At 34.4% G+C, this 19,536-nt stretch overlaps 1 protein-coding gene and 1 long non-coding RNA gene across 3 annotated transcripts; both read left to right on the plus strand.

Moving 5' to 3' along the window:
- The first annotated feature begins 5,614 nt into the window (after positions 1–5,614).
- LOC106388177 (transcription factor IND-like) lies at positions 5,615–7,176 on the plus strand. Its single transcript, XM_013828191.3, has one exon. It carries the CDS (start codon positions 6,380–6,382, stop codon positions 7,010–7,012), a length of 633 nt encoding a protein of 210 aa, XP_013683645.3. The 5' UTR covers positions 5,615–6,379; the 3' UTR covers positions 7,013–7,176.
- An 8,997-nt stretch (positions 7,177–16,173) lies between these two features.
- LOC125583327 lies at positions 16,174–18,647 on the plus strand. Of its 2 annotated transcripts, XR_007320345.1 has the most exons (5): positions 16,174–17,270; positions 17,388–17,465; positions 17,543–17,593; positions 17,691–18,167; positions 18,520–18,647. It is a non-coding gene; the product is annotated as an uncharacterized LOC125583327 (long non-coding RNA). The 2 variants fall into 2 exon arrangements; XR_007320344.1 differs by lacking the exon at positions 18,520–18,647 and having other exon boundaries at positions 16,183–17,270; positions 17,691–18,359.
- The last annotated feature ends 889 nt before the right edge of the window (positions 18,648–19,536 follow it).

The following is a 19,536-nucleotide window of genomic DNA, read 5'->3' on the forward strand; positions in this document are numbered from 1 at the left end:
TATCTGAATTTTAATTATTTGGTTAATGTGATTTTTTAATTTATTTTAATAATTTAAAGTAAACAAAAATGATAGAGGATGCACTAATTTGTATTAAATCTTTATTATTTAAGCTCTATTCTTGTTTGGAAAATGTACTACACATATTAAGGAAATTCGAGGGGTTGAATTTTGTTGTGATTTATTAGAATTAATTTTTATTGAAATTTTTAACTAATTTATTATTTGAGAATGCATATGGTGTTGATACGTCAACTATTTTTTGTGAGAAATATTATTGTATTGACACATCAACTATTTTTTTGTGAGAAACATTGTGCTAACTAATCGAATATTACAATATTTGTATACAGTAAATAAAAAATCAACTTACAAAAATGATTTCGGGAATTCTCATAGTATTTTCAAATCTGTTTTAACAGTGATTTTGAAGTGGTTCAAACATCATAAACCTCGTTAAATCATTTGTATAATGCATATTTCGTTGATATGCTTTTCTTTGGATTTGGTAAACTTAAACTCCAAATCGTTAGAAATCCGTCAAGAATTTGTCAAGAACCTGTTGAGAATTTATATCTGATTCTGAAAAATCGGGGTTTAGGGTCTTGTTGAACGAAAATAAATTCTTGACGGCTTCTTGATGGATGTGTATTTCATCAGAAATCCGTCTAAAATCTAAAATTTCCCCAGAAAACAAAGCATATTTTGGCAACCTCCTAAAGTGAATATTTCATTACGGATTCCCGACAACATATCCTTTGTTCGATAATCCATTGTGAATCTGAAAATTTACCCATAAAAATGAAGGTAAAATTTTCTATACATAATTTAGCCGATTCTCTTCTTCTTTTCCATTTGATTTGCTCTCTCAAAACACATTAAACTCCTCTTTATCCTCAAAATCATAATCGAAATCACATGTTAAGTTGTTTGTTTAGGAATTAGAATATTTTGTTTGATTTTTTTTTTAATTTTAAGATAATAAGTTGTTGGTTTTAGGAATTTGATTGTTAGTTTTAGCAATTTAGATGTTTGTTTTAGCGATTCAGATGTTAGATTTATTTTTGAATGTTAATTTAGGGTTTGCATGTTAGTTTTAAGATGTGTTGTTAATTTTAGGATTTGTAGTTTAAATTTTTTTATTGTGTTTGCGTAATATTAAATATGTTTTTCATATTGAAAACATATTTTTTTTAATTTTAAAGTTATAATGTTATTTAAAAATAATTCTAAACGTTTATTATATTTTTACTAATTTATAAATGTTTTTACAATTTTTTTAATTTATAATTGTTTTTTTATTATATCATTTTTTAGAAAAAAAATTATTATAAATAATCTTTTACAAATTGTTTTTTTTTTACATATTTTCAAACACTTTATTATTTAAAGATGATTTTATATTTAATTTTATTAAAAATATTTGATTTATATTTTCTTATTAAAAATATTAATTTATTATTTCTAATTTTATATAATTTTATAAATCATTTTATTTAGAATTTAATTTATTTAGGATTTATTGGTTTTATAAAAATATTTATATCCTTATAAGATATAAACTATAATTTTGTGTTATTTTGATATTTAAAAAAAATTATTATTTTAATTAATTTTAAATATATTTTTTAATATTTTCATATATTTTTATTAAAAATTAGTATTTTATTTAATTATAAAAGTTGAAAATGTTGTTTGGTTAATTTTTGAAAATTTTGACGAATCAGGTTGAAAAGTCGCTGGAAATATTTCTGAGGAATTTTAGGCAAAAAATCGACGATAAACAATTGTCGCGAATCCGTCAAGAAGTTTCGACAAAATAAACCCTAAATTTGTTTTTATTGGGAATTAGTTGCTTTCTTGTATTTACGTTAGAGAAATACCCTAGAATAGTACTAAAAAGATCATTGCCACAAATATAGACTATAAGAATCAAAATGACCAAAATGTTTCATTAAAGAGGTAAATATACACTTATACCTATAGGGTTTAACTAATACAAACCTTAGAGTTTAGAGTTAAAGGTTGGAAATTTGGAATTAAGTTTTAAAATTTATAAAATAAAAAATAAATATTAAAAATTTAAAAATAAAAATTTGAAAAATAGTTTCAAAAAATATTTCGAATTACGAAAACAAAATTTGAAAAAAAAATAATAAAAAATTTCAAAAAAAAATTATAAAAAGTTCGAATTTGAAAACATATAATCTGAAACTATAAAAATTAATTATTATTATTATTATTTGTATTTATATATCTAGGGTATTAAAATCTTTTTACTTATTTTATGAAACATTTTGGTTATCTTTCTCCTTACAATCTATTTTTGTGATAAAAACTTGAAAATAGTCTACTTAGGAGAATTACCCTTTACATTATCTAATAAACTGATCTTCTAGAAGAGAGAAACGTTAATGGTGGACGAAGCCCCCACCTCAATTGACAATAAAAGAAAGTGGAAAAGAGAGAAGATAGCAGAGTGAAAGGTCCGAAGAGAGGAGATCATGAAGAGAAGAAGACAATGTAACCTACTTATTTGCCTTGATGAACAATTACGAGAAGAAATAAACATAAAATGAGAAGAGAGAGGTGGGATATACAGAAGAGAGAAAGATTTGGCAGGAAACCCGATTGACCATATATCAGATCTAGAGTGGATTGGATTAGATAACTCGAGCTTATTTGGTTAATCTTTTTAGTTTAGGGAAGGTTATGAAAAATTAACCCCGATCTGATTTTTAAATTTTTTATCTTATATTGTGCCCCCGGCTAACAATATATCTAGATCCGTCCCTGATCAGGTCCATGAGATATATCATATTTTTATTTTTCTTATTTAATTAATTATATATATAATATTTGAGGATATATTTAAAATTTTACATATCGTTGAAAGCCAGAAAAAAATGTGGAAGTGTAATAAAACAATTTTCTCCAGGAAGAAGATATTTCAGCCATTCGCCTATTTATGTGTATGAGATCCCATTCAAGGACATACTGTTTTCCGTGAGCTACTGAATGAATACGATGCTTTTGTTGTAAACGCAACCTATTGGTTTTTTTTTTCCGCCAAGTTTTGTTTTTATTAATCAAACGGGCCAAGCCCAAACGGTCGAAGCCCAAATACACTAAGTACCAAACAAAAGGCCCACAGACACAACGGGCTACAACATTAATGGCTGAAGCCCAAGTAAACTAAACGGCCCAAAGGCCCAAACATTGAAACCGGACAGCTTGACCTAGGCGCGCGATAAGGAGACTGGGGTTTGAACACGTGTAAGAATCTGGGCCATTAGTATGACACGCGTCGCCCGCCTCGACTTGATCGAAACCTCTTCGCACAGCCGCATGAACTTGCCACCGACGACCTCGTTTCGCCGGAGCTCAGAGACTGAAGAGCCTCCAACGAAACCATAGCTATTCTACGCCGCTCTGTCTTCACGCCGGAGAGTTCCATCGATCTAACGAGATCTCCTCCGACTATGTATCACCACAAACCCTAGACAGGCGAGCCGAGAACCACTGATATCCTCCTCTTGTACGTCCTCGCCGTTGTCGGAGAGTTTCATCATCATCCGAGATCTCATCCGCGATGGCCCACGACCCCATACCTGACCACAAGAACCACACCGCACTTATCTCACCTCGATCTAATCACCACAACCCAAAGGACATCGGGTTCCAAGACGGCAGCGCGGAGCTTTGCAAGCCTCCACTCTCCGTGACCAAAAGCCGGCGAAGACGGAGCTGAATGAGCCTCCCCTTCCCGGAAGCTAAAGCGGCGACGGTGGATCTGAGAAAGCCTCCACCTCCCGCATAAAGACCGGCGACGATGGATCTAGGGTAGCCTCCATCTCCCGGAAAAAACACCACCTGAACATGCAAGCCGCTCCATCTCCACCGGGAGCCTCCAATTGATCGCGTCGTTACTCCAAAGGCCGAGCCACCGTTGATGGATGGTTGCGGTCCCAGAGCTCCGACAAGGCGATCGATGACGGGACTGCGAAGAAGGAGCGGAGAGTGACAACTACAAAGGAAGGGAAAGAGCTCTGGCGACAGCACGGACGCTCACGCGCCAGCCGTACGCCGAACCCAAAAGTAGATCTGGTTTCTCTCTTTTCTCTCTCTCGCAAAAGAAAACACGCAACCTATTGTTCTCCATTTTGAATTTGAAGTGTTACATTATTAATAAAAAGGAAGAAAGTACAAAGCTTTTCATTTAGTGGTTGTTGCATATATAGTATACTTATTTGATGGGCTTATGATAAGTATGAACATTTCACGTAACGGGTTTATTTTGTCGTCAACACATTACCGGCAATGTGAAAAGAAGGGGCGAGGTATCTCCATTTCAATTCTTCTCTTTATAGATTAATCGAATTATTTACATATGAAATGAGCGTTTATATAGAATTTTCGTGTGGAAAACGACATGTACACGGCATCGAAAGACCAATTAGTAATATACTTTAGTGGTGATTACATGTTTACTTATCCAATTGAGAATTTAAAGCATCGACAATACCTTAATGTCGATTAAGCCGTCCCCACTTCATGTAATGAGTTATGGGGGGAGAGAGAGGTCCCGAAATTCGTCAAATAAAACAACTTAGAACTAAAAACCGACACCAAGTATCATAAAGGAAACGTTGAAGAAGTCATTTATCGTATCCAGCTCACAATTCCTAAGATTAAATCATGACCGTTGGAAGAGCTTATAAGATTAAATTGAAGAAATTGTGGGTTTTAGAAGAAAGACAAGAAAGAGAAGAACATGATCTTACATTGCCTATTTTGGTGTATAGGAGTTGTCAAAAAGAGGAGAGAGAGGAGACAATTAGGTCAAATAAATGAGCACTAAAAATGGAGACATGTGTTGAGTAACTATTACAAGAGCGACTTATGCTTCTATATGGCAATGATATCATCACCAAAGTGCAATGCCCCTTTTTGCCCTAGTTTCGTAAAGTCTCTTTCCTTCTTCATCCTTAGGAAAAACCCTAAATTAAATCCTGTGTTCTTGATCTTGCTTTTTGAGTAACCATGATTTTGACCACACACTAGTTCTTCTATATTTTGTGGTCTATAGGATTTTGCTTTATATGTGTTTCTTGTATTGCACCGTACGTGCGTATATAAATTTAAATGGTTACAACAAGGTTTATTATAAACAGGCACAAATTAGTCCATGAGGTTATTTAGCTTGCACAAGAGGTATATAAATGTGTGTGTGTGTGTTAAGTATTTAAATATATAAATTTGCTACAAAACTTAATTAACTTTATCTGATTATATTTTCTTTAGTGTTCTTCATTTGCCAACGTTGAGGTAGCTATTATTATTATTATTATTATTATTATTATTATTATTATTATTATTATTATTATTATTATTATTATTATTATTATTATTATTATTATTATTATTTTGAACATTATGTACTATGTACGTAGTTATTTTGGCTAGTTATGATTCAAATTCTTAATTTGGATAACACTTAACAGTATTTAAAAAAAAAATACTATTTAAAATATTCTTAGTACTAAAATAATTAAGATTTAACTTGAAATTGAAGTATTCGTGTTAAACAGAAACTACAATAAACAAATGATTGCATGTTAATTTTTTTTTCGATTATCCTATATATCAGAATAAACACATGATTGCATGCAAATTTTGTTTTTGATTATGTCATCTTTTGTTTATTTTAGTTTTGATGCTAATTAATATTTTTTTTATTAACAACTTCCATACATTCTACCTGATTCTAGGTCAGATAATGACACAGCGCAACAAAATTATACAAAACTTTCGGAAAGTAGATTACCGCGGAAGTAACATTTTTGGGTAGACATACGAAGTAGTTTGAATCTTCAAAAATCATGCCATACATAACCACGGATCATAGTCGACACCTCAACGTGAAGCAAATTTGACAATCTACATACATAACCAACAAAAAGTAGAATACCGTGAAAACCTAAACCCAAAATATGATGTAAAACTCAAGCTTGGTCCAGAGCATAAAAAAATTAAAGCCATCGCTTTGGTATCACATATTTAAACGTCAGTTTTTTTTTGGGGAAGTAATATAAAAATATAATTAACAAGAAAATTTATGAAATAATTAGCATGTAAAACACTAGTCTTTTGGTTGTGACAAAACGTTTTCACAAATGTTCTATAAATAAATTCAAGCACATTTTATCTGCAAAATATATACTTTCACTCATAAAATAAGAGCGTTTAAAACATTCATATACGCACTACATTGACATGACAAAAGAAATCCGCAAATACAAACATATTTAGTTCGGATATATCTAGGAAATAAGACTATATTATATATATAAAGAAATTAGAAAAAAAGAAAATTGGTATGTATAAAAGAAAGGTCTATGCGTCTCTAGTCCAAAAACTCTATATGTCTGGTTCAAAAGCAGATGCAGCAGCCATAGCCCCAATAGTCATGATGGAGCCTCATCATCTCCTTATGAACTGGAACAAACCTATTGATCTCATTACACAAGAAAACTCTTTTAACCACAATCCTCATTTCATGGTAGATCCACCTTCCGAAACCCTAAGCCACTTCCAGCCCCCGCCGACAGTCTTCTCCGATCCCGGAGGAGGAGAGGAAGCAGAAGACGAAGAAGGAGAGGAAGAGATAGATGAGATGAAGGAGATGCAATACGCGATTGCTGCCATGCAGCCCGTAGACATCGATCCAGCCACCGTTCCTAAGCCGAACCGCCGTAACGTAAGGGTAAGCGAGGACCCCCAGACGGTGGTGGCTCGTCGGCGTAGAGAAAGGATAAGCGAGAAGATCCGGATATTGAAGAGGATGGTGCCAGGCGGTGCAAAGATGGACACTGCCTCCATGCTTGACGAAGCCATCCGCTACACCAAGTTCTTGAAACGGCAGGTGAGGCTTCTTCAGCCTCACACTCAGCTTGGGGCTCCTATGTCTGACCCTTCTCGCCTTTGTTATTACCACAACTCGGATACCTAATTATAATTCTATCACGCGTTTCATGTTGATATATATAGATAAATGGTTGAATAAGGATTTCGATCGAAGATTGTATGGCTATTGATTACATTATATATTGTACAATAAATGATGTGTGTATTTCTATTAATGTATATATGATATATATCTGTTTGCAGTATGCATTTATATTCTATTCTTTATAGGGAGGCAACATGCCGGATTAGGGCTTTGATCGTATGCAAGTTTTCCGACCAAAAATATGAAATACTTGTTTGGATATAACATATGAATCGGATAAGTGTTACTAGTTATATAACTGGAAAAAAATTGTTTGGTATAAGAATTCCCGGGAGAACCAAGCCTTTCTCTAATCCCTAAGATCATAGCTACTGAAATAATGAAAAAAAACAAAAAAAAAACAATGAAGAATCAGTTGGGCATTAGTCCAAAAAAAAAAAAGAATCAGTTGGATTGCTTATAAAATTTTGTTATAAAATTTATGTCGTATGTGTGTTAGCCGTAGCTGTAAATTTATTTCCTTTGTATGTTAATTGTAAAATTTAATTTATTATTCCCGATGTTTTTAATGATGTAAGTTTACATCAAGAAAACATATTAAGTTCTGTTAATAAATGTATTATTTTTGTTTACTAATTTCCAATAATTTTTTCAAGAAGTACAATTTTTTGTTTGAAATTTCTAATTTATCAACATACCTAAAAACCATAAACATGTATTTTTTGAAACATTTTTTTAATATAAAAATTATTTTTTAGGAGCAGGTGAAGTATTTCTTTTAATAAAATTGTTAGTGTATTTACGTTGGTTATAGTTGTAGATATTTTGCATAATAATTAATAATATATAAGATGTGTAATGTATATATGTGAGAGAAATACCATATTTACTAAGAGTTTTTCGCAATATTGACTCAAAATTCAAAGTCAATCACAAAACTAACATATGTTTCTTTTTAGACATTTCCTTTGCCTTATTCACTCCACGGGTTCAGATTATTCACGAAAATGTCATTAAATTTTTTTTCTTTTCGAAAATGGCATTTTTACTCTCTCAATTTCATCCTCTTCAAGTATTTACAAGATTTCCATTGCCATCAATACACCAACCACAATGAACAACCAATTTGAAGCTCTTAATGCACCTCAAATCGATTTACACTTCTTCTTTTTCAATTCTTATGAACTAAAAACAACATCTCTTTCAATTTCTCCCCATATTCATCCAAAAAACCCAAGATTTTTATTCTAAAATTTTAATGGTTCATAGAGCCATTGAAGCTTACGATTCTTGGTGGGTCACTTTTGTTCGAGATTTTAGGTACTTGGAGAAGACTTTTGTATGCTAAACAAGTTATCTCATTGGCTGAAACTATGAAATCAGTTTTTTTTCCAGATCTGTTCGCCCGGACGACTTCCGGATAAGTCTTCTGGCTGTAGACGACTTACATCGAAGTATTCTGGTTAATGCAGATGTTAGTTTTGCAATTGACTTTTAAGATGCTTACTCGAAGATTAGTACTCTTCTGTTCTTGTACCTTATGAGCATTCCAATAGTATTATATTTTTCATTCTAAAATATATTTCAATGATATTTTACTTTTCACTCTATAATAGAGTGAAAATGAGTTTACTTTATAATCCCCTATATATTATTTGTGAAACACTACAACTTCTTTTTGTAGCCACATGTCATCACTAGGATGATTTTTAGAATTATTAGAGAAATAGGTTGGTCCATCTAATTATATAATAAGTTTTTTATTAAATTAACCATAAATTCATTATTAATGTCATTTATTATTTCCTTAAATAAAGATTACGGAATTGCCTAATGTGGGTAAAGTATATATGACAATTAATGATCTTGAATAATAAAGATATGATAAAAAAAATGTATCTTCTATCAAATTTTTTTAATTTAAAACTATTAAAATAATTTTTAAAAAAACACAATAACCATATTATAAAAATTTAGATTTTTCTGTATATTTTTATATTTTGAACTTTAAAAAATGACGATAAATTACTAAAACTGTTAAAAGTCTCACATTCAAATTTTGCTATCCATGTTTTAAAATTTTTGTTATGACAAAATACAAATGATTACAAAATCATATAAGTAAAAGTCTAATTTAATTAATCATTAAGATTTAAAATATATATGTATATATATCATTCTAAATTAAACTATAAACCATATTGAATAAATAAATATTTTAGTTTCAAAATTTTACTTTGAATAATTTTTTTTGATAAAAGTTTTGAACTAACATTGATAAATGTTTTTAAACTATCAATTACCAAAATTATTGATCCCACAATGAAAATTTTGTTATCAGTAATTTAAAGTTTTTGCTATTAAAAATACGCATAATAAAACAAAACATATGAGTAGAAAGCATCATTTAAAGAAAAATAAAAAAATAAAATAGACATTAATATTAAAAATATACTGTGTATGTTAATATCATTTAAATTTAATTACATATCCTATCAAAAAAAATTTAAAAAAATGTTTGGATTAATAAAATTGATTTATACGTTCGCACCAATATAATTATATACGTAATAGTTACTGACTTTTAATTATTCAATATATATTTATTATTTCATAATATGTAAGAACATATAATACATAAAATAATTTTTATATATAATGTTTATCTCGCGCAAGGCGCGGATCTTAATCTAGTCTATATTATAAGAGTTATTCTTGGGTTCATCCCCTAGGGTGAACCTCCAGCCAATAGGATTTCTTTATTTCAAATACGATATATTTTAAAAAAATAAACCAAATATTATCAAGTTATATTATGTTTTTAAAATAAAAAAGTAAAAAAAAAGTAGCAGTTACAGAAAAAAGAATTAAAAAAAAAAATTTAACGTCGTCAGCAAAACACTAAACCCTAAATCATAATCCCTAAACCCTAAATCATAAATTCTAAACCCTTGGGTAAACCTAAACTCTTGGGTAAACCTAAACTCTTGGGTAAACCCTAAACCATTGGGTAAACTCTAAACCCTTGGGTAAACCCTAAACCCTTGGATAAATCATAAACTCTAAATAAAAACTCTAAACCCTAAAACTCTAAACCATAAATCCTAAACCCTAAACCCTTGAGTGTTTTAGTGTTTAGTGATTTTGATTTAGAGTTTAAGATTTATCCTAGAGTTTAAGATTTATGCTAGGGTTTATGGTTTACCAAAGGGTTTAGGGTTTAAGATTTAGGGTTTAGGGATTAGGATTTAGAGTTTAATGTTTTGCTGATGACGTTAAAAATATTTTTTTTTGTAATTACTGTTTTTTTTTTTTTACCTTTTAATTTTATAAAGATAATATAATTTGACAATATTGGTCGGTGAATAAGTCATATTATAATGCCAACTTTTCTCTTTCCTAAAGGAGCCTGCGTGTGCATTCTATAAAGCATGGGGGACCCACTTAATGTCTGGTTTATTTTGGTCGAATAGGCTATAGTTTGGTTTGGTCAGATTTGGGTTTTCTACGTTTGGTTTGATTATTAAGGGCCTGGCTGGTTCAACCGCAGCGGTTGCGGTTGCGGCTGCGGGAGTTTGCGGATGCGGGTGGTTGCGGTTTCTAACGGTTTTAAGAGATTTATACGACTGGTTCTGCGGTTAGAAATTGGTGCGTTTGATACTTATGACTGGTTAACTACCAAACGCAACAGCGGTTAAATAATAAATTAACAAAATTTACATTTTATATCATTATAAAATATCAAAAATAATAATATTATAATAAATATAAAATTTATATTTAGAAAGTTATAGTTTAAACTTTTTTTAAATTATAGAAAATATTTTCATTTTAAAGTTTTATAATATTAATTAAAATATAATAGATATATTTTAGTATTTTTATAATTCTAATTTAAATTTTTTATTGAATATTTTTATTTTTGTATTTAAATTGTTTTAGAAAAAAAAAAATTTATCCTCCCGCAACCGCCCGCAACCGCAAACGCTAGTTGGAACCAGTTTTTGAATTTATGAGGTTTAGAGCGATTTGGAGCGGTTTGGAGCGGTTTGAGCGATTGTTGCAAAACGCCAACAACCGCTACCAACCGCAAAAGCTGCGTTTGCGGGTGGTAGCGGGAAAACCAGTCTTACCCTTGTCATTAGGGCTTCATTAGTTGTTAGCGTTCTTCCACACTTCGAGTGTGATTGGTAACATCAGAGTAAAGTGGAGTAAAAAAAAGTGGTGAAAAAGAGGAAAATAAATGGTGGAAAAATGTGAGAGAGAAAAGAATCTGGAATAACATGAGTGTACCTAAAGCTAGAGGAAAAATAGGTGTATATTTCCCTCATAATCAATAGTGCCTAGAGTAAATATGAAAAGATAGTATTTCATTTTATTGGTGACTTTTTGGCTTAACTGAGAGTAAATATATATCTAGAGTAATAGTTTACTCTATAGATACCATACAATCATACCCTTCATCCTCGCCGTGAATCTGCAAACCTAATGACTTCTCCTCCCATCTCTTTACCTTCCCTTCCGTTCAATATATTTCTTTTAATTCAGCAATAGTTGTTATTCACATTAAACCCAGTAAGGATGTCGACCTCTTCGTTTTCTTCACGTCAACCTATAAATAGGAGAAGGTTGAGAGTAGGATGGATCTTCAGAACCACTGTCTGTTAATCTTCTTTGTCACTCTCACTCACTCTCTCTCTCATCTGCAACTGGTTTGGCCCTCCCTTCGAGTTATGTGGACCTTGTGGTTTGTCTTTCTCCAGTGAGAAACTTGGTGAGCAAACTTAATATTATTCATCTTATGCATTACTTATTGAACTGGAAGTATCTTATACATAATACCCGTCTCAAGAACCTATCAAAGAGGCGGGAATTTTGGAGGGTCGCAATGGTATAAAGGAGACATGCCGTCAGGTATGCTTACCGTGGAAGTCATGTTGCAACAGTTAACAATCATGATTATGTTTTTAAATTTAACTTTTAAATTTGCTTTATTTCTGTGATCACATTGGTGCTTTTATGTTTGTTTTTAGGGGATAGTCTAATTATTTTCATATATGGACCCATCTTTCTTAAGTATGCTGGTTGCTCATGTCGTGTTGCATATTAGGGACAGCGCCCTAAGAACCCCCCATGTTAGATAATTCTAATTAACTTAAAGAGCAAGTTAACTCATTAAAGTGAAGTTTGATGGGTTAAGGAAAAAGGAAAACATATCGAGCTTAGGAATGTTTCCATATTATTATTAGGAAAAGATGTAGCTTCGCCTTTAGGAAAAGATGTAGTTTCGCCTTTAGGAAAAGATGTAGCTTCTTCCTATATAAAGAGTTCTTATGGAGAGATGTTCTATAAAAAAAAACACATTGAAAGGTTTAGTTTTGAGAGAGTTTCTAAATCTAATAAGAAGTGAAGTTCTTATAATCTTTGTGTATATGCAACTTTAAATTGGTATCAGAGCTCCAGGTTTCGAAGGTCGTTTACAAGAGGAGTTGTAACTTCGATCAAAACATGGGAGACGATTCTCAAGCACGTGATAAAGGTCTTGGGATGAAGAAGGACATACGATGTCCGATGCTAACATCGACCAACTACACCGTATGGTCGATGCGAATGAAAGTGATGCTTCGTTTATACGAAGTTTGGGATACGATTGATCCAGGGAGTAACGATGCAAAGAAGAATAATATGGCGATTGCTCTAATCTTTCAATCAGTCCCGGAGGCGCTAATACTTCAGATTGGAGAACATGATACATCGAAGAAGATTTGGGAAGCTATCAAATCCCGTAACCTAGGTGCTGATCGCGTGAGAGAAGCAAGGTTACAAACTTTGATGTCTGAGTTCGACAAACTGAAGATGACAGACACAGACACGGTGGATGACTACGCAGAAAAACTTTCAGGCTTAGCATCGAGAGCAGCCGCATTAGGAGAGATAATGGAAGCATCAAGGCTGGTAAAGAAGTTTCTGAAGGGACTTCCAAGAACGAAGTTCATTCACATCGTAGCTTCGTTAGAACAAGTGCTGGATCTAAATTCTACGGGATTCGAAGACATTGTTGGGAGATTGAAGGCTTTCGAAGAACGCATCAAAGAAGAAACCCAAGATGAAGGTCAATCGAAGCTCATGTTTGGAAAGAATGATATGCAAGGTAGTGGAAGCCATAACAACTCGCGAGGAAGAGGCATAGGTAGAGGTTATGGTAGAAGAGGAAGAGGACAAGGAAGGTCTAATGTTTCTGATGGTCATAACAAAGGAGGAGAAGCTTCAGACAAGACCAAGAAGGACTACTCTAAGGTTAGATGTTGGCGATGCGACAAGATGGGGCACTTCGTGTCACATTGTCCTACACGACCAAGAGAAGAAGCTAACCTAACGGAAACACAAGAAGCGGATGCATTATATATGCATGAAGTAGTATTCCTCAACGAAGAGAGAGTGTTTCCTAAGAGGTTTGATGAATGCGATGGAAATACGAGTATATGGTACCTTGACAATGGTGCAAGTAACCATATGACAGGCAAGAGAGAGTTCTTCTCAAACCTAGATGATAGCATCAAAGGCAAAGTCAAATTCGGTGATGGATCAAACATCAAGATTGTTGGGAAAGGTTCGATCACGTTCACCGGAAAAACAGGGGAGAGAAGAGCACTCAAAGATATCTACTACATCCCAAGTCTTAAACACAATATCATAAGTCTTGGACAAGCAACCGAGATGGGTTGTGAGGTTAATATGAAAGAAGACTTACTGATGCTGAAAGATCCCCGTGGAAGGTTATTAGTACAAGTCGCAAGGCAACCAAACCGATTGTACAAGACGCCAATGGAGGTTGAATATCCGAAGTGTCTTCAAATACAAGAAACTGATGTTACATGGACGTGGCATGCACGGCTAGGACATGTAAACTTTGGAGTCATGAAGAATATGGTAGACAAAGAGATGGTAGTAGGGATGCCTCAGGTGATACACGAGAAAGATGTGTGCAACGCCTGCTTAGTTGGGAAGCAAACTCGGAAGTCTTTCCTGCCTAAAGCAAAGTATCGAGCATCACACGCATTGGATTTGGTACATGGTGACTTGTACGGTCCGATATCACCATCAACACCAGCAAACAATAGATATGTATACGTCTTAATTGATGATTACTCAAGATATATGTGGACGATGCTGCTAAGAGAGAAGAGTGAAGCGTTCGATCGGTTCAAAAAGTTCAAGGAGTACGTGGAGAATCAAACGAAGCTACAACTCAAGAATTTTCGCACCGATAGAGGAGGAGAGTTCACATCTTCTGATTTCATTCGTTTTTGTGAAGAAAACGGTGTAATTAGACATCTCACCGCATCATATACACTATCAAGAAACGTGGACGAAGAACCAGGATCATTCAAGCTTCCTCATATTGATGTTACAGAAGGAGATGGTGATGAGCATCAACATCACCAACACCACGAAGAGCAAAACAATAATGAAGAAGATGTGAACTTGTTTGTAACGGGGACTTCGCTCAGTGTTATCAAGCAATTCAAAGATGATATGTCAAGAATATTTGAGATGTCAGACCTCGAGATGCTTACATACTATCTTGGTATAGAAGTAACACAAGGAGCTGATGGCATTCACATCAAACAAGAAGGATACGCGCAAGGTATAATTGTCAAGACGAAGATGGAGTCATGTAACTATACTCACGTTCTGATGCACACGAGTTTGAAAGTATCAAAGGCAGAGGAGGAGCCTGAGATTGATGCAACATCGTATCGAAGCACCATAAGATGCTTAAGAGAGAGTCATAGAGAAGCAGTGAAGCATTTATACTCTCTCTTAAGCATCCTATGGTGCTTCGATACGATGTTGCATCAATCTCAGGCTCCTCCTCTGCCTTTGATACTTTCAAACTCGTGTGCATCAGAACGTGAGTATAGTTACATGACTCCATCTTCGTCTTGACAATTATACCTTGCGCGTATCCTTCTTGTTTGATGTGAATGCCATCAGCTCCTTGTGTTACTTCTATACCAAGATAGTATGTAAGCATCTCGAGGTCTGACATCTCAAATATTCTTGACATATCATCTTTGAATTGCTTGATAACACTGAGCGAAGTCCCTGTTACAAACAAGTCATCGATGTATATAGCTATGATCAGAAGCTCCCCCTTCTGTTTCTTTTGATATACCGCAGGTTCCGTGGTGCACTTCGTGAACTCCATCTCCTTGAGAACACGGTCGAGTTTGATGTTCCAAGCTCTTAGAGCAACTGGTGCAAATAATTCGTCGAAGTCTATGCCTTGTTGTTGCACGTAGCCTTTTGCGACTAGCCTTGCTTTGTATTTGATCACCGTTCCATCTACATTCCTCTTGATCTTATAGATACACTTCAAACCTATCAGTTTCACACCTGCCGGCTTCTTGACGAGCTTCCAGGTCTTGTTTTTGATGATAGATTTGATCTCTGCCTTCATTGCATCGATCCAAGCTTGTATTACTGCAGCTTCGATGTAACTTTCTGGTTCACCATCGATGGTGAGCAAGAGTCTGCCACTTTCAACTTCAGCAAGTAGGATGTAATCATCGAACCGCTTTGGTTTTCTGATGTTACGACCATATCTTGATGTTACATGCTGGTCTTGGTTTGCATCGTTGTTCTCTGCTACTTGCTCTTGTTCACCTGCGTCTACAGCTTCTTCTTCTTCATTATTGTTTTACTCTTCGTTCTGATGCAACATCGTATCGAAGAAATGCGATGCACCTAGTAACGGTCTATGGAAGTTCATCGGAGTTCAGAAGATCAACATACCTAAGATTCAAGTTGGAATTAAGGGGGAGAATGTTGGATAATTCCAATTAACTTAAGGAGCAAGTTAACTCATTAAAGTGAAGTTTGATGGGTTAAGGAAAAAGGAAAACATATCGAGCTTAGGAATGTTTCCATATTATTATTAGGAAAAGATGTAGTTTCGCCTTTAGGAAAAGATGTAGTTTCGCCTTTAGGAAAAGATGTAGCTTCTTCCTATATAAAGAGTTCTTATGGAGAGATGTTCCATCAAGAAAAACACATTGAAAGGTTTAGTTTTGAGAGAGTTTCTAAATCTAATAAGAAGTGAAGTTCTTATAATCTTTGTGTTTATGCAACTTTAAATTATATCTCTTATTTAAGAGACGGTTCTTAACTTTTCTTAGTTAAAGCTAAGAACCGTCTCTTAGCTGAAGCTAAGAACCCAGTCTCTTATCTGGGGTTAATCATGGTCGTCTAATGTCTCATTTATTAGTGTTTTTATTTTTCACAGTCGTTAGGTACTCTCATCATGCTCTCTCCTATATAATTCGTTAATGCATGCGCAGATACCAATTATCATGCTTGTTGTGGAAGTCCCTTGTGATCTGGTATGCAGTATACAGTCACCAAAAGATGGCCCAGACTGTATCACCGTTGACCAAGACAGCAATAGTAACACTGATGTGGTTGGATTTGAAGACTCTGCAGCAGCAAACTCTTTACCGACAAAGGCTGGAAACTTGGCAAATGCAAAATGTGTCCGTCTTGACATCAGTTTCAAAACGCCATCGCATACGTGTCTTCAAACCACACAATTGGTGTTTGTTTAATTCTTCTTTCACAGCAAGATATTTGTTTTTCTTACATTATACCTCTTCTTGTCTATGTATCTCTGTAACCTTTTTTCTTTCTTTGGGCTTATGTTTCCTAAAATGTTCGTTTCTGCAGGTGAAAGATCTGACAGCAATTTCCAGCTGCCACACCACTTGCTTTGGTGTTAAAGCAGTTTTTGGCTGATCGTACCCTGGATCAATCATACTCCGGCGGATTGAGCTCTTATTGCCTGGTGAGCCGTGTTCCTTTACATTAAGTAAAACTCTCCTTTCTTTTAGTTTTCAGGTGGTCAGTCTCTGTATATGTAATGCGGATCCTGGTAGTTGGTGTTTGTCTAATTTGATTAGTACCAATGCACCAGCCACCTTATTAATCCATTCTCTAAACATGTTTTCAGATATCTGTTTATGAATCGTAGACTATATGATTACTGCAGGTCTTCTGATTACACGTTTTCTTCAGCATGAGCATCATCTGGGGCGCTCTATCAACCCAGTACTTAGTTTTATTGTTTGCCTATTCTGTAACACAAGTATCTATATTTGTTCAGGTTTCCTTGTTACACTCATGCAATTATTACTAATTGAAAATAAGTATTTTTGCAGAACATTGGGCGGCTTCTAATGGATTTTGTTTACTTTTTTGGGTCAGTCAAAATTACTGCTTCTCCTTATAATTCTGTTAATAACAGTTATAGATATAGCTCAAGAAGGAGTGTGACGATAACTGGTCTAGTGTTTCTTTTTAAAAATTTGTTTTGCAGTAATGTTTTTGATCCTCGGCAGATGCGTGGCTCAGTGCAAGGAAGTGGTATCTATAGGAATCGGGAGAGGGGTCATAGGTAAACATCGCGGCTCTGTGAAATACCAACTTGTACACGTTCTGTTATTCACACGTTTGTTGGTTATCTGCTCATAGTATTGATCCGATACACATCGATGACCCTCTGGAATCGACATGGTGTTTTATGTACGTTTTGCTTCACAGAACTTATCTTGTCGCATTTCATCTGAGTAGTTCGCTACTCTGCTGATTGAACCTCAGTTTCTTTTTGTTCAAAATAAAGGTGGTGTACAATGTCTGGAAGTTGCAAAATGCTGATTGATAATGGCGATGATTGCAACTGCATTGGTTGATTGCGGATTCTAGGCTGGGAAGCTTACTTACACGAGTCCAAATTGTTATTGAAGATAGGCCTCCAGATTTGCTTACATTGTGTTGTTGATGTAAGAAAACTACGTGGAAAGTGGATAGTAATCGAATTATCTCATGGTGTTTGTAATCTTTATTGTACGAGTGTAGTTTGATGACTCAGCTTGTCTGTGGTTGGTCGTTTGAAGCATAGGCTTGGTCAGCAGCCTAACCAACCAAGTAAGAAAATGCACTGGTTGAAGCGAAAGAGCCCTATAAATGTTTCAAGACTGGGACAGACTGACAACACGCCTGAGCGGGAGGAGGGGGGGGGGAGCTTTGGGAGAATGGTTGAATCACGGCTCTGATCTGAGGGATGATGTCGCAATTTCAGAAAACTAGTGATATCGAGGTATGGTTAAGCCTATGTCTCTCGACATGAAATTGTTAATTGTGGCGACCGTTTCTTCATTTGATACCCACTGCTACTATTGGGGTGAATCGAAGCCTTTGTCGTCTATATGTATGATGGCCACGATCCTTTTGTTCCTTCTTTTGCCAAGAAAATAAGGAGATAATTGAATACACTTTGTTGTGATTCTCATTTCACAACTCTTAGAATGAAAAAAAAAGAGAGAGAGAGAAATTGTGGCAATCATGATAAACGGGAACTCCACTGGGAACCGGAAGGAGGTCTTGGGTTTAGGGCTGTGGAAACCTTCAACACTGCTCTTTGATTGTCTTTTCTGATTTACATTATGCAGAATGAGCAAGAGATGGGAGGAGCCCCTGTTCCGGAACGCGGTAGGCGCTAGTCGGGCGGTCGGGTTGGGCCTAGCGCCTAAAGAGAAAATCGGGGATTAATCGAAAATTATGCGGAGCGGAATTTTTAGATGGTTTACTATGTTATAAAACATGTTAATCTTTAATTATGTATAACATTAATACATTTTCATGTTTAAGATTGTATAAAACACACAAATAGAATATATAAACTTAATATAGTGTAATTTTCATCAAAATTATGAATATAAATGATATTTATAAAATTTTAGATCAGATAAAAAAATAAAAATATTATTAAAACTAAAAAAAAATAAAAAAAATTAAAAAAATATATAAAAAAAAAATAAAAAAAATAAAAAAATAGATTAGGCGGGCCGCCTAGGCGGCTAGACGGTCATTTAGGCGGCTAGACGGTCATTTAGGCGGTCTAGGCGGAAAAAATCGGATATCCGATTTTTTAAACCGATTTGGCATAAATCGGGGCGGAAAAGTGACGCGTAGCGTCTAGACGGCTAGGCGGCCGATTTTTAGAACAGGGGGAGGAGCCAATCAACCTAGCCTAGAGCCACTGTTCAAACTGAATCTGTATCTAGTCATACAGCATTACAGCAACCAAACAATACTTTGATTTGAAGCCCAAGATAATCGGCACCATGTTATATTACGCAGCTTATCTGATGTTGGCTTTATATAGAACTGATAATAGGCTTTAAGGCAGCCTATTTCGGCCCGTCAAGAGGATTCCCCCTAACGTCGTAAGGTAGGGCGATGAGCTGCTACTCTGACTAATTCCGTTTCAATAGTCATCTCTCATCTGTTGTCGGTGTGAAAGGAATCGTTTTTTGAATTTATCTTCCTGCGATTCATTGTTTTATAGCTATCACACATGTGACATATCTAATCGTCTCGAATCAGGACATCTAAATTTATTTATTTGTTTGTGGCAATGATTCAAATCGACGGCAATTGCATACTGATTAGAAAATATATACAAT

The sequence above is a fragment of the Brassica napus genome, chromosome C3 (assembly GCF_020379485.1).
Source record: "Brassica napus cultivar Da-Ae chromosome C3, Da-Ae, whole genome shotgun sequence".
In the NCBI taxonomy this organism is placed as follows: domain Eukaryota; kingdom Viridiplantae; phylum Streptophyta; class Magnoliopsida; order Brassicales; family Brassicaceae; genus Brassica; species Brassica napus.